The 19,468-nt window shown below is 37.0% G+C and overlaps 7 protein-coding genes and 1 non-coding gene across 8 annotated transcripts; 5 read left to right on the plus strand and 3 right to left on the minus strand.

Moving 5' to 3' along the window:
• Window positions 1-227: 227 nt before the first annotated feature.
• On the minus strand, window positions 228-1,166 carry BUD16 (putative pyridoxal kinase BUD16; the record flags this gene model as incomplete). The annotated part of the gene is made up of 1 exon (XM_018364563.1): window positions 228-1,166. The coding sequence occupies one exon, from the start codon at window positions 1,164-1,166 to the stop codon at window positions 228-230; it is 939 nt and encodes a 312-aa protein (XP_018222635.1).
• Window positions 1,167-1,868: 702 nt separating this feature from the next.
• On the plus strand, window positions 1,869-1,940 carry DI49_1364. Its single transcript has one exon. It is a non-coding gene; the product is annotated as a tRNA-Met (tRNA).
• Window positions 1,941-2,342: 402 nt separating this feature from the next.
• VMA3 (H(+)-transporting V0 sector ATPase subunit c) lies at window positions 2,343-2,825 on the plus strand (the record flags this gene model as incomplete). The annotated part of the gene is made up of 1 exon (XM_018364564.1): window positions 2,343-2,825. One exon carries the CDS (start codon window positions 2,343-2,345, stop codon window positions 2,823-2,825), a length of 483 nt encoding a protein of 160 aa, XP_018222636.1.
• A 714-nt stretch (window positions 2,826-3,539) lies between these two features.
• On the plus strand, window positions 3,540-3,920 carry SNU13 (RNA binding protein SNU13; the record flags this gene model as incomplete). Its single annotated transcript, XM_018364565.1, has 1 exon — window positions 3,540-3,920. One exon carries the CDS (start codon window positions 3,540-3,542, stop codon window positions 3,918-3,920), a length of 381 nt encoding a protein of 126 aa, XP_018222637.1.
• A 198-nt stretch (window positions 3,921-4,118) lies between these two features.
• Window positions 4,119-7,733, minus strand: DI49_1367 (uncharacterized protein; the record flags this gene model as incomplete). Its single annotated transcript, XM_018364566.1, has 1 exon — window positions 4,119-7,733. One exon carries the CDS (start codon window positions 7,731-7,733, stop codon window positions 4,119-4,121), a length of 3,615 nt encoding a protein of 1,204 aa, XP_018222638.1.
• Window positions 7,734-8,911: 1,178 nt separating this feature from the next.
• On the plus strand, window positions 8,912-9,559 carry RIP1 (ubiquinol--cytochrome-c reductase catalytic subunit RIP1; the record flags this gene model as incomplete). The annotated part of the gene is made up of 1 exon (XM_018364567.1): window positions 8,912-9,559. One exon carries the CDS (start codon window positions 8,912-8,914, stop codon window positions 9,557-9,559), a length of 648 nt encoding a protein of 215 aa, XP_018222639.1.
• A 593-nt stretch (window positions 9,560-10,152) lies between these two features.
• Window positions 10,153-12,198, minus strand: DI49_1369 (uncharacterized protein; the record flags this gene model as incomplete). Its single annotated transcript, XM_018364568.1, has 1 exon — window positions 10,153-12,198. One exon carries the CDS (start codon window positions 12,196-12,198, stop codon window positions 10,153-10,155), a length of 2,046 nt encoding a protein of 681 aa, XP_018222640.1.
• Window positions 12,199-13,222: 1,024 nt separating this feature from the next.
• Window positions 13,223-17,635, plus strand: GEA2 (Arf family guanine nucleotide exchange factor GEA2; the record flags this gene model as incomplete). The annotated part of the gene is made up of 1 exon (XM_018364569.1): window positions 13,223-17,635. One exon carries the CDS (start codon window positions 13,223-13,225, stop codon window positions 17,633-17,635), a length of 4,413 nt encoding a protein of 1,470 aa, XP_018222641.1.
• Between the last annotated feature and the right edge of the window lie 1,833 nt (window positions 17,636-19,468).

Below are 19,468 nucleotides of genomic sequence, written 5' to 3' on the forward strand. Positions count from 1 at the left end.
TGCTCTATGTACCTAGTATTATATGGCACTTTATTTACAAAAAAAAGAACATATCCTCAACTAATCCACTACATCAAACAAACGGCAATCATGTATTAAGAAATCTATGCATTTGAACATGTAGGACTTATTTACCATTATACAAGTGTTCGGCGTTTCTTTCTTTTTTCTTTTCCTTTTTCACCTTTTTTGGTTCTCTTGAAGACTATGACTATATAAAGCTTGTGTCACAGTCTGGTATAAACATAATCCTTTTCATTGATGTTGATAGTTTCGTATATATCTCTTGATTCAATAATTCGCAATTCCATTTCTTTCATTTCCAGAGCGGAGCCCATTTTAGCATTGATTTTCCCTGAAGTATAACTTCGAGTGACATTCAATACTTTTTGAATAACATTTAGCACATTATTAACCTGATCTTCAAATTCTAAAGTTGTTGTTGGGTTTGACAAGATTTTATAGACTCGGTCTAATAGCAAAGCAGAGAACAAATCACCGACCCCAGTAAAATACGAATCAATGAACGGCACTCTATAAACAACAGGTGTCTTGCCTTTCATAGAAGCCACACAATAGATAAAATCTTGATCATCAAACATCTTACAGTCACAAGATGTAACAATTATCACTGGAATCGTACGATGTAGCTTTTCTAATGCCTTTTTCAAATGTTCTTTGGTCTTAATTTCTTCTCCATATAATATTTCCAACTCAAATTGATTTGGAGTTATTATATCGACCAGCTGTTTGGGAGACAACGCTATTTTCCGGTATTCTGGTATAACATCTTCACTAACATATAATTGTCCTTCATCTCCCATCACAGGATCCATAAGCCATATTATTTCAGGATTTTCTTCCTTGAACTTAGCATAATACGTCCCCATACATCGAACCGAATTTTTATTGGGCAAGTAACCCGAAAGTAAAGCTTGGTAGTCTCGAGGAAAATTATCGAATAGGCCTGATAAGAGTTGCTTTAGATCAGTTTCATCTGTTATAGTTCCAAATACTTTGTCTAAACCATATCCGGTATGATTGGAAAACTGGACACTATTGCAACAGTCTACATCCCAACCTAGACATTGCAAAGGAAACGTAGCAGCTTTGTTTCCCACGTAGCCGTGCACTACATGAGATTGTGTTGCCAAGAGCCGAGGCATTTTCGTCGTGATAGTTCACTGGATATAAAAGACAAATAAAATTAGGAACTTTGTCTTATCGGTAGAATATAAACCCCTATGAGCCCTTCCGATCTTGAGCAACTAGCTATTTCTGATCCATAATCAAGTAAATATGGGTACTATCACAATCTTTGGTTATTTTTGAAATATTCCAGTCATCGGACAATGGCGGGAATAAACTTTTTCATTTCCGTTACTGAAACAAAAAAGGCTGCAAAGAGTCATGTCCTAAAGAAAACCATTACTAGAACGGTACACAATTGAAAGCAACCATACCACCAACTGTGCGCTGTACTGTCTGATGCAAACTGGCAAGCAGCACAGCGAAAAATTGTCGATAAAATAAAGCCCACGTCTTCCAATTAATGTGTAGGCAAATTTGGGCTACTAGTTTGGCTTCCCAAGTTTATGGTATATCCAAAGGCCGTTCACTATGATATTTACCGTTTATTTACTACTGATCCGGAGCGTTCTGGTTCTGAATAGTTTCAATGGGAGGCATGACCACAAAATGGAAAATGTATAGAAATAAGGAAGACTACAAGGTTCCAGGAGTTTAAGCGTTTATAATATGCAGCAAACAGTATAGTTTTTGCACTTTTCACTTCGATTCTGAAAGCAGTTTTCATTTATCTGCCTGCTGATAGTGAATATCAATGTGTCTAAATATCAAATTAGCTGAGCGCCGTGGCGCAGTGGAAGCGCGCAGGGCTCATAACCCTGATGTCCTCGGATCGAAACCGAGCGGCGCTAATTTGTTTTTTCTTTTTCTTCCCAAATTTTTCTTTAACAAATTGATAAAACTTACTCTCGTGACTGTTGCTCGAAACGACTCAATCCCAGCAGTGAATGTAGCAAACACGACAGAAATCGAGATCTGTCCAAGTGGTGGAAGCAGCAGCTTTTTGGCTTTGTTTACTTAAAAAAAAAAGGTGACCGTATATAGGTATATTACCCGGAAAAGAAACTCAATTTTAAAAAATTCAGAAAAAGTGGTTAAGTGATTGACTGACCCTTGATAGTGTTGTACAAGTAAATTCATTTCTGATTAACTACTTATTTTTGAAAAAGTTTTTAAAGAAATAAAAAGAACGTGTTTATTGCTTTCTCAAAAAGACTAATCGAATAGAATAACAAAAGAAATACATACATATAATGACTGAATTGTGTCCTGTCTACGCCCCTTTCTTTGGTGCCATTGGTTGTGCCTCTGCCATTATCTTCACTTCCTTAGGTGCTGCTTATGGTACTGCTAAATCTGGTGTTGGTATCTGTGCCACTTGTGTGTTGAGACCAGACTTGCTTTTCAAGAACATTGTTCCTGTTATTATGGCTGGTATCATTGCCATTTATGGGCTGGTTGTTTCCGTCTTGGTCTGTTATTCATTGGGCCAAAAGCAAGCTTTGTACACTGGTTTCATCCAATTGGGTGCCGGTTTATCTGTCGGTTTGAGTGGTCTAGCTGCAGGTTTCGCTATTGGTATCGTCGGTGATGCAGGTGTTAGAGGTTCCTCTCAACAACCAAGATTGTTCGTCGGTATGATTTTGATTTTGATTTTTGCTGAAGTTTTAGGTTTGTACGGTTTGATTGTTGCTTTGTTGTTGAACTCCAGAGCTACTCAAGACGTTGTTTGTTAAGGCAGCTTCTGAATCACTAAAGTAGAAATTGAGAATAGAAGTAAAGCCTTTATTTGAAAAACTATGAATAGTATCATTTTTTTTTACTTTCTCCTTTGCTTTTAGCCCCTATTTCTACTTCACATCCTTACTACCTCATTTTCAAGCTTCCTTTTTGTTTTTACCATTATTATTGTTTAAAAGAGTATTACACGCTAAATATGTATATCTTAATTTTTAATGTGTATAAATTAGAAAATTTGAATATCAAGGAGCAACAAACAGCACTCTGTGCGTTTTCAAGCTACATGATGAGGACAATGGGCATGCATAGCTCTCATCTTTCTTACTAGCTTGGCCTTATCAATTGCTATTGTTAAGTATACCATTGCGTCGTTTCTTTTTCTTATCAGCTGCTTATCCGGGTGACACAATGAATTCATGAAAATTTTTTTCTTTGCTTTCTTTTCTTTTCTTTTTTTTTTTTTTTTTTTTCTTTCCTTTTTTCTCAAAAATTTTTTTTTTCGATGTGAGAATGAGATGAGTTAGAAAATTTTTCACTTTAAAGCTGTGATTTTGTTATTAGTGGTGATTCAAAGACACTTTAGCTTTCCATTTTTAATTCTGTTTTAAAATCGTCATTCGAGCGAGCTTTCTATACCAGCACCATACTGATTATTGCAAGGAACTTGAATAAACTAGATTTCATATCATTAACACCTATATTACTATAAGATGTCCGCTCCAAACCCAAAGGCTTTCCCATTAGCTGATGCTGCATTAACCCAACAAATCTTGGATGTTGTCCAACAAGCTGCCAATTTGAGACAATTGAAGAAGGGTGCCAACGAAGCTACCAAGACTTTAAACCGTGGTATCTCTGAATTCATCATCATGGCTGCTGACTGTGAACCTATTGAAATCTTATTGCATTTGCCATTACTATGTGAAGATAAAAACGTTCCATACGTCTTTGTCCCATCTAGAGTCGCTTTAGGTAGAGCTTGTGGTGTTTCTAGACCAGTTATTGCTGCTTCTATTACCACTAACGATGCTTCTGCTATCAAGACCCAAATCTACGCCGTTAAGGACAAGATTGAAACCTTGTTAATTTAAATAGATTAGTTATTTATCTATCTACATTATTTTCTGTACTATCTAAATACGATAAAAGAAAAGTTTTTGCTTTTTACATTAGTACAACTTGTTTCAATACTTAGCCTCGTCTATTCCATTTTAATGAGTACAAGACAGCTGCTGTCCATTCCTTCCCGTGCATATCAAGCGTTTGGTCAGGTCCGTATATATTCTTCATTAAAGGCGTTTTTTGGTCACCTTTCTTAGTATTGCAGGATCAAAAAAATCTATAGTCTTGAATGGTAAATAATTAACACGTCTTCTCTTCAAGTTCCTCCCTAGCCCTTCAAACCCACTGCTATTTATCCCAGGTCCAGTACTCACAGCGTATTGTCCACTAACATTTCGCATGTTGGTTTCTGAATCTAGGGCTTTTCTTTCATCATTGAGCTTGATTTTCTTGTAATGACGCAACGACCTCATCCATGATTCATTAAATAATTCCGATACAATATAAATTTGACCCTTTGTACCGCAAATCATAAAAAGAGGTAAGACTYCCTCTAATCTTTCATTGTCCAAGCCTGAACATATTTGGAGGTTTTGGAATCCGTCCGGAATGGGTGCCAACGAGATTATTGTATCAGGTAATTGGATTTTAAGATAGGGCATAATTAACCTGTCTTCATTAACCAATGATTTGTTAGAATCGTCATAAATTGCAAGTGTGTTATCAGAATCAATAGTAGCGACATAGGATATGCCAGAATACACCCTTTCGGTTTGAGAAAGACCTGAAAATCGGCTTAATGAGGAGTGTTTTCCATTTTCGGAATAATCATTATCAGGCTCCACTGACTTCCTGGAGATCCTTTTCGTCGCCACATGCGTAATGTCTGAAAAATCTATAAAGTTCATGCAAACGGTCTCTGAATACTCTGACGGATATTCTATAGCTTCGCTGATCGAAAGATTGGTTTTTATGAAGCCTTTTATAGTATTCAGTTGGATCAAATCATCGCCAGTCATATATGCTAGAAATCCCGTAGATTCAATCGACTCAAGTATTGGGAAAGAACGAGCTTCGAGTACTTCAGAAGTTTCTTTTAGCATCTGTATCTTGTACGTTGCTATGCCACTATCGCCTGAAAATAAAACAACACTACCTTCGTAGTAAACGCAGACAGAGCATATACGATCTTCCAGGCAATCCGCATATAGCTGGACAATTACGCTGTTTCTGATTTCAAATAACCAAAATTTCGTACGTTTATCATCAGTGCCTAAACACACGATAAATTTATTGCCGTAAAAATATCTAAGCGATGAGTAGATTGAATTATCTTCCGACCAAAACGGCTTCAAAATTGCATGCGAATACTTCGCTTTGGGAAGACTAAACGTAGATATTGGTTTCATTAAAAGGTAATCGAATAGCATTAGCTCATACTGCCCGCTATTAGTGTCAAGTATACATACCACAGCCTGATTGGCATTATCTGGCATGGTGCATAGATGTAAGGGAACACTAGAAAGATGGTACATATAATTCTTCACTTGCGGTTTCAATGAAATCATGTGCTTAGTAAAGTTTCCATGATCAAACGTCGCAGCAAAATCAAACACATTTATTTGAGATTCAATGTCCAAAACGCAAAGAGAGAAATACGGTTTTTTTGGATGTATTCTCATTTTTCTTGGAATCACGCCCAATTGTATGAATCCGTAAGTCAAGCTATCCAAATTTAGCATAATTGTTTCTTTTTCGTTATAAAGAAAAACCAATGGTGAATCGGAGGGCGTATCTAATATTTCCAACTTTTGGCTATGAGAGGAATATATTTCTAATGCTACTTCTAGGAAATTCGAATTTGATTTGTAGACTCTCACACAACCAACGTATGATGATGCGATGACAAAATTAGATTCATTTTTGGCGTTACTATCAAACTGAGATCCTTTTACCAATATGTCAAAGACTATAAAGGAATAATCTAGTCGAGAAGATAAAAGTTTATTTTGGCTTGTATCCCATATGAAAATTTTACCTTCAGAGTATACGGCCAAATAAAATATGTCATCTCCATCCCAGCAAGAACTTATGATGCTGTTTTTCGAATCAACACCCTCAATGAAGACGTCCTTTACTTTATGTAGAGAACTAGATTGGGGTTGAAGTGTTGAAATTCTGACTGTAGAGTTTTCGATAGAATAGCAAAACATATTCGAAATGTTGCTGTCAAATTGTAGATCGCCGACTTGCTTAATTTCACTGGTAGAGCCATCCATATTGTTTTCCAAAATCATCCCCGTTCTTGTAACTAATACGCCGTAATTATATGATCCGTCCATCAATAACTCTCCATTTCTGTAAATTGATCCCATTGACTCATACGTGAAATGGTTCTCATCTCCAGCCATTAAGTCTGTAATCCAAAAATCAGTTACGTTCTCTAGTGACAGCTTAATGGAAGCAGATAGCTTGAAAATATTTTCATCGTATACCAGAGATTTCTTTTCTAAAAACCCCCTTTTCGAGTTAAAACTTCCGCTCATAAGCAATGAGTCTATATCTGTTCCATTATTTCGAACGATTTGAGATGCGAGATAAACTTTGTTCCTATAAGTAGGTCCCCCTTTCACCTTCTCTGCTCTAGGGCCGCGGTGGTTGTTTGATATGAAGTGTATTCCATTCATTCTTGTGAGAGTTATATACTGTTTTCCTGGGAGCTGTAGCACAGAGTCGCATAGATCATGTTTAGAAAGCTTGAATATCTTTTCTCTTAACCACTGTAGACCGTTCTGCACCTTTCGTTTTTCTAGTAGACTTTGATCTACTTTGGCAGTATATTTATTGGCGTGCGTATCATAAAGGGTTAAAGAGATCCCTGATTTTTCATACATGAAATCGCATGAGTCTTTTAGAAATTGAAAACCCTCTTCTTTCGGAAGGCCTATATTGTTTAAGAAGGCTGTTCTTTCGAACCCCTCTTTTCCTAGTTTAATAATCTGGGTATATGTATTAGTCAGTACTATGACAGTGTGATCGTAAATTATTTTCATGTAACAAAACTCACCATTGGATATCGGTAAAAGGTTGTAAATGCGATGCCCCCCACTGAAATTAGACTTTAGGCCCTTGGGGGAAATGTGATCCTTAACACAATCATATTCCTCTAAAATCAAATTTTCACTGTATTCACTCTTAATCAAGCAAATAAAAGAGACATCCGGCTTCCCTGGGTATTTTTTACTGTGAATCAATCGTTCTCTGCTGATAAAATCGAACGAAATAATCTCTCCATCGGCTGCATAAAACATTTCCACTAACTTGTTCCCAAAGTCAAAGGAATGGATTTTGAAACTTGGCTTACAGGAAGTACTACCATATGACATGTTATTATTACAAGTGTATAGCAAACCATCTAGAGAGGCATTTAGCCAGTTGGAGATAGGAGAAGAGGTGGCATCTAGTTTCGGAACCACATTAGACCCATAGACTTTCACAAAATTGCTGTTTTTGAATTTAAAGCCTTCAATGGAGCCGTCGTTAAACATAAACAGATGGCAGGAAGAAATTGCGTCCACCTTTGAAGACGTTTTGAATTTCTGTATAATGGTATAGTTCACAATGAAAGGTCCGTCTAGGGAAAACTCAATTTTCCTATTCACTTCGTTGGATGTTCCCGCATATAACCCATAGCTAAAACACAGATAGTACATTCCCTTGTGATAGAGATGCTTTACCAATTTTCCAGTCTCATCTCTCGTTTTGTAAGATGTAATAGACAGGGGTGAAAGCGATGACTTGTGATCCAGTTCTTCATTCTTCGCTTCATCTGGTCTTAGCATTTTACATAAAACTGGTCTCTGGACAACAAAGGTACAATGCGCTCAACATCAACAGTCTAGTCCAATATCCTAACTTGCTTACCTTTCGTTAAGCTGCGATGAGAACGTTTATTTCCTCAATTTACATTATTTTCCGCTTTGGGCGTTCAAAACAAACGCGCACAATTGAAGGCCCTAAATGCAAGCTAAAGAAACAATGAATAGTCCCTTGAAAATGGATAGAAAAAAAGGATGAGGAAAACAGCTGGTATCACAATGAGTACCGAATCACAAAAAAAGCTACCAGCATTCCTCCCTTTGTATAAAACAGGCTCTGGTCTTGTCGGGATATCTTCGTGTTTTATTAAAAAGCTATACATAAAACAAGAAACCAATGGGCCTTACACAGCGCAGTAAAAATGCCTTGCAAGTACTGGAATATATTCGTATCCAGAAAGGTCAAACTAGCAATAATGTTTGATAATGATGGATTTGAAGCTGGAGCATACTATCCTTTGTCTGATACCTACTGTACTGAACACCTCCCAAACCGAGAGCTGAATCGTTCTTGCAACATTTAGCCATTCAGCAAAAATATAGTAACTACCATACCAAAGTACTAAATAAACCTTTAGTATTTGTCCCAAGCTTGTTTACATGTGTGTTCGCAACCGCGTCCAATTGGCTTGGGCGGCTATTCACTTACCGAGTAGTTTTGGTCGGATACTACCTCTTGTCAACGCTCAAATTGGTCACTCGAAAAACCTACGATGGCACACCGTACCCAATTGTTCCCTTCCAATAAACTCCTCTTCTTGTCGTATTCATTTTGTGTCTAGTGTCTTCCTCGCTAAAATTTCTGTTGTTTGCTATTCTTCTAGTTTTGGTCAACCATCCATCGTTTTTTAGGCGCTCTAGAACGGACCAATCAGCGTTTTGCGCCTTTTATCGGTCTTGGGTCACGTGCGGCAGCGCGGAGGCTCCCTTATAAGGACTGAAAAAAAAGACCTACAAGGACGATATTGATTAGTCGGCTTTTGAACATCGAGTGTTACACTGGTTTGCTTTGTAACTCTCTGCTACTTACTAGTACATCGTCTTTTTAAAACTAAGATATTTAATATTTGCAAAGTTATACTGCACTAAAGTTATTTAAGGAAAACCGAAGAAGCAATAACGAACAAACAAAAATCAAAACAATGTTAGGAATAAGATCGTCTGTCAAATCCTGCTTCAAGCCAATGTCTTTGACTTCTAAAAGATTGATCTCTCAATCTTTGGTGGCTAACAAATCTACATATAGAACGCCCAACTTTGATGACGTTCTGAAAGAGAACAACGACCCTGATAAGGGCCGTTCTTACGCTTATTTCATGGTCGGTGCTATGGGTCTCTTGTCTTCTGCTGGTGCCAAGTCGACTGTTGAAACATTTATTTCATCCATGACTGCCACAGCCGATGTTCTAGCTATGGCCAAAGTTGAAGTCAACTTGGCCGCCATTCCATTAGGTAAAAATGTCGTCGTCAAATGGCAAGGTAAGCCCGTGTTCATTAGACACAGAACTCCTCATGAAATCCAAGAGGCTAACAGTGTGGAAATGTCCGCTTTGAAGGACCCACAGACTGATGCTGACAGAGTCAAAGACCCTCAATGGTTGATCATGCTGGGTATCTGTACTCATTTGGGTTGTGTTCCAATTGGTGAAGCTGGTGATTTCGGTGGTTGGTTCTGTCCTTGTCACGGTTCACATTATGATATTTCTGGTAGAATCAGAAAGGGTCCTGCTCCTTTGAATCTGGAAATTCCTTCCTACGAATTTGAAGGTGAAAAGGTAATTGTTGGTTAAGTTTTTTTTACCTTTCGAAACTACCTCTTTATTGTCTATTTGTTTCGCCCTTATTTTGATTTTTCACTTACTATTCTTCATTATGATTTGAATGAGAACTATATAAACAAATCTACTAATTTTGAAATTACAAAAAAACAAAAACAACACACAATCCCAGAATAAAAAAAACACCAAACAGGAAACGAGAATCACTATTGCTGTATTCCTTGTTGATTTTCTTTTTAAGAATATATTCTTATACAGTATGGAGAAAACAAAAGGGATAAGAAAAGAAAGAGGAAATAAAGAAGAATTTGGCCTATTTATTACTACTTTTTTGTCTCACTATTTTTTTCTATTCATTATATTTGATATTCCTTTATTTATCTGCATGTATTTATAATTAACAAAACTATTTATCTCCCCCACCTTTTTTTACCGCTTCATCCTTTTTTCTTTCTTTCCCCAGTAATTTACTGCACAGTCAAGGGTTTCATATGTTGTATAAACTGAAGAAAAGTCGTCTAAAAAGCTAACGTATTATTTATATATGTATATGTATATATAGTAAATTTTTAAAAGTCGCCTCTCAAACTTAGGTTTATTTTATATTATAAGGATACGTCATGTTTCAAGTGTATTTCTAAATCATCTGGAATTTCGCCCCAAGAACTGCCAGCCCAGTCCAAAAATTTCTTTTTTAAATGGGAATATTTGGTGTCGAATAACCTTGCGTTGGATATGGTAGCAAAATAGCTCGCTTTTTGTCCCAAGCGGAGCTGCGATTCTTCATCATCGGGAGGTCCTTCGTCGATCCTAGTCTCCTCACCTCGAACTTGGCCATTATATTTATCTATAATTTTATTAGTTTTTAAATCAATACCCTCAAAATCTTGGAATAGTTGCCTGACATATTCGGGCAAATTATTTGGTCTGTACTCACGATCAAGTTTAATTCTCCAGTAGACTGACCAATGCAAACTAACGTACTCTGGTACATAACGAGATCTCCCAAGATTGGGCACATGAAAGTTTTGCCATTTCCCTTGTTTATTCTCCATCCTTATTCCAATGGGAAGCATCTCTAATATCCACCATACCACCCTTATAAACCTATTCGCATGTCCGCATTTGAGGGTAAAGGCATCCTTTATTTTTTCTTCCTCATCTTTTAAACTCAGTCGAGTCTCTTTTATTTGGTTCAGAGAATCTTCCATTTTCTTAATCCTATCAAACTCCTCATGATGAGTCTCATAATTATCGTCCATCACATTTGACCTAGAACCTTTCCTCGGTGAACCGAAATCAAGATAGTCATGAGCGTCCGCAAACAGAGATCCAATTGAAGTATGTTTAGCGGCATACTCATGTATCGAACCAGGTTTGAACTTGACTCCAAATTTGATTGCTTCCGCTAAGATCCACCGTAGTGGTAAGTTAGATAAATTTTCTTCTGTCTCACAATCAGGGGCCCAACCTCCGCCAACATCAGAGTGGTCACCTGGGAACCATTTTTCTACCAGGTCTGGTGTCATAGTCATTCTGCTCGAGGTTCCACTACCTTGGTTAGATCGAAGTTGGAAAATAGCCTCAATACCTCTAGTTGAACACCCAGTATCTCTTGAATATGAATTGTTTTCTAGAAACGTATTTAAGTCCAGCAAGAGCTCTGTAGTTTCCTCACTTTTACTCGATAGTACCTTCCCATGATTATTTGGAGAGAGTGGTGATATTTCGTTAATGGAATGCGAACTGCTTTTTACAGTGTATTTGATCAAAGGATTTTCTTGGGCCAAAACCTGCTTCGATGAATCTGAGAATGGCATTGGTGAGCACTGGTCAGATAAGTTTGTAACGTATGTCAATGAGAGTAGTTTTGGAATGTAAGGCATCGGCGTGAAACACAACTGTTTAAATTTTCCACGTCTTTCATCTAGGGATACACAATGACGAACATGTTCCACAATATTGCTTCTTTGGGTACAAGGAAACAAACGGTCCCTTAATATTCCCACTGAGTTTACCGAATCAAACAAACCCTGGAAATATATCTTCACCTCATAGTCCCTTGAGAATGTCTTCTTAAACTCTTCGGCCAAAGTCCCTGTGTATTGTAGTTGATTTGGCTGTGAGTCGTATTCCCATCTCTCATAAATTTGCCAGGCCATTTTAACCATTTCTTCCAACCCTTTCTTCAAGAGGCCAACCCTTTCAATCATTCCGGCAAGTACCCTAGCAATAAAAGCCCCTCTAGAAAAACCGAACATATAAATTTTATCTCCTGGTTCAAAATACTTCATCAAGAAAAGGTATGCAGAACATATGTGGTTGTCTAAACTAAAAGCAAACATAGAATCCAATAAATTTTGTAAATGCGAAAAAGTTAACCGTCTTCTTACATCAACAACAGCGTCAAATCCAACTGAACCAATTCCAGGTTGATAATAGCAAACTTGTTCAGAGTCATCACTGTTTTCGAGAAGGCGGTATAACTTTAAAATATTAGTGAAGGGCTGAGGCCCAAAATTTTCTCTTGTTCCATCAAAACAAAGAATAATATTTTTCCCAAACGATGAACGCAATGATGAATCTACGTTACTGTCGCTCCCTATTTCACTTTTGTTATATTGTTTATGAACATATCTGAAATTGTCCATTTGACAGATACTATGTTCCTTGATTTTTTATAAATTTCGTCGTCTGGCTGCTATTATCTCTTCCTGAGCTCAATTTAAGTGTGACAATTTGTGGCGCATTAATATAACAAAATGTGTCAAATACACCCAGACACCGCACATTACCACTACAATAGGATTTGCTTCTTCATTACTTGCATCTTGAGGAATAATTATTTTTAGAGTAGACTGAAAAAAAACCAAACGGATTTTACAGACTGTCCATCATCGAATTCATTTGGTTCTCGTTGTTTACTATTTAGAGTTCGCTCAAGTGGACTGTCTAGCAGCAGCAGCGGTCCAGGGGGACTCTTGCTTGGCTTTTCTGATCAGCCCAAAACCAACCCATGTTAATAGTTCAATTGGTCGCTCTGTGCGTTTTTGTGTTCTAGTATAGTACCAATCTCTCTTTAATAGTCGTATCTAGAGACGTGATAAATATGGTGACTCCACATTAGTTTTTCTGAAGAGGTTAAGTGACCGCTTCCAAACAAAATGGAAGAGATCTTTGAGCCTGAGGTTGAACATAAATTCAAAGTACATTCAATACAGAGTAAAACACAGGAATATCCCGATTATCCCGCATATTAACGGTAAGCCAATAACCATTACAGTTTTTTTTTGTTTGGGTAGAGAAGATCAAATGAAACGAAAAAAAAAAACCCCATCACCCTAAAGACTATCAAACCATCATGCATAAAGTTTCATATACCCAAACACGTCATAGATCCTATTACTGATTTAAAGAAGTAAAGGTTAAGTAACTAACTATATAAGAGGTAAAACTGTGTTAAAGTATTTCAGGAAGTTACCCGTCTTGAAAAATATTACGCGGATCATTGTGAGGGCCTACAATAGGTGTCGAAAGAGCACCTATTGGCATTAAATCATTTAAACAAAATACGTTGAATAAAGATACTTGTTTACTGGAAAACAACAAACGGTAATACTTGGTCAACTTGATATTTGAAATTGCTTGTAAAGGAAAAAGGAAGGAGAATAAAGCATGGATAGCAAGGGACTCACCACGGTAGATCCAGTCACTATTATAATCAAAGAATGCATTAATTTATCAACAGCAATGAGGAAATACTCCAAATTCACCTCCCAATCTGGAGTGGCTGCTTTATTGGGAGGGGGGAGTGAAATATTTAGCAACCAAGATGATTATTTGGCTCACACATTCAACAATTTGAACACTAACAAGCATAATGATCCATTTTTGTCAGGCTTCATTCAATTAAGACTCATGTTAAATAAGCTGAAAAATCTAGATAACATTGACTCGCTGACTATTTTACAGCCATTTTTATTAATCGTAAGCACAAGTTCTATCTCTGGTTACATCACGTCTTTGGCCCTTGATTCTTTACAAAAATTCTTTACTTTGAATATTATCAATGAATCATCCAAAAACTACATTGGAGCACATAGGGCAACTGTGAACGCTTTAACACACTGCAGGTTTGAAGGCTCTCAACAACTCTCTGACGATTCTGTTCTGCTGAAAGTCGTGTTTTTGCTGCGCTCAATCGTCGATTCACCATACGGGGACTTATTATCAAACTCAATTATATATGATGTGTTGCAAACAATTCTTTCGCTGGCCTGTAATAATAGAAGAAGCGAAGTTCTCAGGAATGCAGCCCAATCAACGATGATTTCTGTGACTGTAAAGATTTTTGCGAAATTAAAGGTTATTGAGCCCATCGATGCCAATCAGGTATACATTAATGACGAAAGCTACACAAATGACGTACTGAAAGCTGATACGATTGGTACAAATGTGCAATCCAAAGAAACCGAAATTCAAAAAGATACCATCGCCTCTGATATACATGACGAGGAAGCAATTAGCGAAGATGATGGCAATGAGGAAACGCATGGGCATCTAGAGAAGAACGTAGATAAGATTGAACAGTTAGAAATTGTACAGAAAACAACCAGATCAAATTCCAAAATCCAAGCGTACGCAGATGACAACTATGGGTTGCCGGTGGCTAGGCAATATCTGAACTTACTATTATCGTTGATTGCACCAGAAAATGAGCTCAAACACTCTTATTCAACTAGAATTTTTGGTTTAGAGTTAATCCAAACAGCATTGGAAATATCGGGCGACAGATTACAGCTATACCCCCGCCTTTTCACTTTGATATCAGATCCTATTTTCAAAAGCATTTTGTTTATTATCCAGAACACTACGAAACTTTCACTCTTACAGGCTACTTTGCAGTTATTTACTACACTGGTTGTCATATTGGGCAATAATTTACAATTGCAAATTGAGCTAACCTTAACAAGAATATTTTCCATTCTTTTGGACGATGGTTCTGCAAGCAGTTCAAACCTTGAAAACAAGAACAAACCGTCAATAATAAAAGAGCTTTTGATTGAGCAAATTTCTATTTTATGGACTAGGTCGCCATCTTTCTTCACTGCCACTTTCATCAATTTCGACTGTAACCTTGATAGAGCAGATGTTTCCATAAACTTCCTAAAAGCGCTGACTAAACTTGCCTTACCTGAATCAGCTTTGACCAGCACAGAGAGTGTTCCACCTATTTGCCTCGAAGGTTTAGTGTCTTTAGTCGATGATATGTTCGATCATATGAAGGACATTGACAGAGAAGAATTTGCCGGACAAGAGAATGAAATGGAGATTTTAAAGAAAAGGGATCGTAAAACGGAGTTTATTGAATGTACCAATGCTTTTAACGAAAAACCAAAAAATGGTATTCCTATGTTAATAAAAAAAGGTTTTATTGCTTCTGAATCTGATAAAGATATTGCTGAGTTTCTTTTCAAGAACAACAATCGTATGAATAAGAAAACGATAGGTTTACTGCTGTGCCATCCAGATAAGATAAATTTGCTAACCGAATACATTCGTTTATTTGATTTTGCCGGATTGAGGGTTGATGAAGCTATTAGAATTTTGTTGACGAAATTTAGGTTGCCTGGTGAATCGCAACAGATCGAAAGAATTATTGAGGCTTTTTCGTCCACATACTGTGAAAACCAAAACTACGATCCATCCAAAATCAGTGACAACGCTGAGGATGACATATCTACGGTTCAACCGGATGCTGATTCCGTTTTTATTTTAAGTTATTCCATCATTATGCTAAACACGGACTTGCATAACCCCCAAGTGAAGGAACATATGTCATTCGAGGATTATTCCGGTAACTTAAGGGGATGCTGTAATCACAAAGATTTCCCATTTTGGTACCTGGATAGAATTTATTGTTCAATCAGAGATAAGGAAATTGTTATGCCAGAAGAGCACCATGGTAACGAGAAGTGGTTTGAAGATGCTTGGAATAACTTAATTTCTTCTACTACGGTGATAACTGAGATAAAAAAAGACACACAGTCAGTTATGGATAAACTGACACCTTTGGAGCTTTTGAACTTTGATAGAACAATTTTCAAACAAGTTGGACCAAGCATTGTGAGTACGCTATTCAACATTTACGTAGTTGCATCAGATGATCATATATCGACCAGAATGATAACAAGTTTGGATAAATGTTCATTTATTGCTGCCTTTTTTGACTTCAAAGACCTCTTTAATGATATACTGAACTCTATTGCTAAGGGAACTACTTTAGTAAGTTCAAGCCATGATGATGAACTTTCGACTCTAGCATTTGAGTACGGTCCAATGCCATTAGTACAAATTACATTTGAAGACACAAATACTGTGATTCCAGTTAGTACAGATGCCGTTAGATTTGGTAGGTCATTTAAGGGTCAACTAAACACAGTAGTGCTTTTCCGTATAATCCGTAGGAATAAAGACCCCAAGATATTTTCTAAGAAGCTATGGTCAAACATTGTCAATATTATTTTAACGCTATTCGAAGACTTGATTCTGCCTCCTGATATTTTCCCAGATTTGCAAAAAAGACTAAAATTGGGTAACTTACCCAAGCCATCTCCCGAAGTTTCTATTAATAAGAGCAAAGAAAGTAAGGGTCTTCTATCAACTTTCGCTTCATATTTAAAAGGTGATGAAGAACCGACGGAAGAAGAAATCAAATCTTCTAAAAAAGCAATGGAATGCATCAAGTCCAGTAACATCGCTGCTTCTGTCTTTGGGAATGAATCGAATGTGACCGCAGATTTAATAAAGACCCTACTCGAGTCTGCAAAGACAGAGAAAAACGTTGATAATTCCAGATATTTTGAAGCAGAGCTTCTATTCATCGTCGAATTGACAATCGCATTGTTTTTGTTTTGCAAACAAGAAAGGGATTTGGGAAAGTTTATACTACAAAAGGTTTTTCAGCTTTCTCATACAAAGGGCCTCACAAAAAGGACTGTTCGTAGAATGCTGACATACAAAGTTTTGTTGATTTCTTTGTGTGTGGATCAAAGTGAATATTTATCCAAATTAATAAGTGATGAACTATTAAAGAAAAGCGAAATTTTCACCCAGAAATTTTTTGCCACTAATCAAGGTAGAGATTTTTTGAAAAAGTTATTTTCATTAACTGAATCAGAGTTTTATAGAGAGTATCTATTAGGACACGAAAATTTTTGGAAATTTCTAAGGAAGGTTACAGCAATGAAAGAGCAAAGTGAAAGTGTTTTTGAATATCTAAATGAATCCATAAAAACGGACACAAATATTTTGACAAATGAGAATTTTATGTGGGTACTAGGACTATTAGATGAAATCTCATCAATGGGAGCCGTTGGTAACCATTGGGAAAAAGAATACCAGAAGTTGACGGAGAGTGGACATAAAGTGGATAAGGAGAACCCTTACAAAAAATCAATTGATTTGTCACTGAAATCTATTACATTAACATCACACTTGCTAGAAGATAATGATAATTTGAATAAAAACGAGATATTTGCTATTATCCAAGCTTTGGCACATCAGTGCATCAACCCATGTAAGCAGGTAAGCGAATTCGCCGTGGAAACACTACAAAATACTCTTATCAACAAGATCGAGGTACCGTCTGATGAGATGGAATCCGTGGAAGAGTTAATCGAGGGCGGATTATTACCACTATTGAACTCGAGTGAAACACAACAAGATCAGAAAATCCCCATTTCGTCCATATTAACAATAATATCGAACGTTTACTTACACTTTCTGAAGACGGGAAAGACAAGTAACGAAACGTTTTTGAAAATCTTGGGTATTTTCAACAAATTCGTAGATGACTCAGAAATCGAGAGGCAGTTACAGCAATTGATTCTTGATAAGAAGAGTATTGAAAAGGAAGCTAGCGCAACATCGTCCCATCTATCCTCACGCGATCAAACACCCGCATCCAGCGATATCCAAGATGGGGCTGCGGCACCGATTAACGAAACCACGATTGATGACATTAAACCAGAGGTTTCAAATGATGACGATATAGAAAATGAAGGAGAGAAAGAAATTACAGAATAGCGATAGCGTTTACAGATGCAGTAGCCTTATGTATGTTAACTTGCTTCTTTACGATGTGTACTTATAGGAATGATAAATTCTGGCTGCTCAGAGAGATTAGTGTGTGTGTGTGTGTGTGTAGTTTCAAAGCCCATCTTGAGATGAAAGCTTTTTCCTTTATGCGTTTTTTTCGTTTCGCTTAGCTAAAAGGTAAGCAGTACCTAGTGCGAAGCTAGTTTAGAAGAGACGTTTATCTTTCACTGCCCCTGATAGTGCCAGATTAATTATTACAATGATAAGAATATATAATCAATTAAATATAATGTCATATGTGAATAAATATATGATAGACGATTTGATTCTTTCCGACTCGTGCCATGACGCACTCGTTCAGAAGTCTTGCATTACTAACTGGATAAAAATGTGCTTTGTTTTCACTGTTGAGTTAAACAATACAGACAGTCGAACACTATTTTACATACATTAGCTGCCGAATCACCTATCTTGCGACGAATCCATTTTCGCCACTTCTGATATTTATTTGCCACATGGGTAGCTTGAAGCAAATGGAAAAAATCCTCCTACGTTTGAGAGTTGCAGCAGTCTATTCTTACAATATGCTATCGCATGGCTTCGTATGCATTCATGCATTTAAAATAAGAACAACTACCTACTTGCAAATGGCCATCCCGCACGACGTAACTTCTGTTCGCACTTGTTTCCCATTTGTTGCCCGTTCCTATACGATTATATTATTCATTGCAGACTTTTTTTCATAACTTTTGGAAGCGATTTCCAGTAACGGGTATACGTTACCCGTGCACCATGCATCTTTGAGATAGGTGTAGTTTATTCTATAATGGGAAGCTAAAAAACAATTCTGCTCATTGCATTCAATTGGTACATTATCAAATCAAGAGAAAGCTTATTATTCTTCAGTTTGTCTTCGAGAGGTTTCAGGCTTAGGCGACAGCTGCCCAAGGTGCACTTAAGAGACTAATAACGTCCGAATAAAAAGATAAGTACATCCATTAAACACATAAAGGGCTTACTTAGGGTGGACTGAAAATTTTGGCAAACATTCAACCAATGCACTAATCCTTTTTTTAATTCAATGTCCTTACCCATATAGCTGTCCCGATATACATAAGCGGCACGAGAATGCTTTCGCTACGTATCACGGGCACGATAAAGAGTTTAAAAGAAAGGTATTGATATCCTGACTTTGTTTTTAGACTAGAGCTTTTTTTGGCATGATACTGTAAATAAAAACGGTTTGAGAAGCTGACAAGAACAATCCCAACTTGCCTTTCCTGTCTTTGAGAAACATACGCCTTCTTAATAACGTAGTTCAGGTATAGACTCTAAGTTAAAGCTTTGAACACCTTGTTGCCTTGCCCTGTACAGTACTTGAATCTTCTAGATTAAAGAGAGTTACCGTTTCTTTTTTCGTTTTCATATAGGCAATTGAATCTAAATTTGCCTTCTTGCAGTCAACTCTTTACACTTTATTCCATTTGAAACCTCGATTGAAGATATTCCAGGCTGTCCCATTTCTTGTATTGTTTGAAGTGCACATAGATTCAATTCAATTGCCATATGGTGCATTTAAAACGGGTCTTATGGGTTACATTTAGTAACGTACGAAACTAAAAAGACTATACGAACGGACATACGAGGACAACGAAAGGTTTTTTGAACATATGATACCAATGGATAAATTGCAAGGAGACAACTAGAATCACTTTTTAATATTTGCAGGTCATCATTGCTGTAATAAGAAACAACTATCATCCACTTCGCCGGACCATTAATTATACGGAACAATACCGCTACATCCAAAATCATCTCACT

The sequence above is a fragment of the Saccharomyces eubayanus genome, chromosome V (assembly GCF_001298625.1).
Source record: "Saccharomyces eubayanus strain FM1318 chromosome V, whole genome shotgun sequence".
Classification (NCBI taxonomy): domain Eukaryota; kingdom Fungi; phylum Ascomycota; class Saccharomycetes; order Saccharomycetales; family Saccharomycetaceae; genus Saccharomyces; species Saccharomyces eubayanus.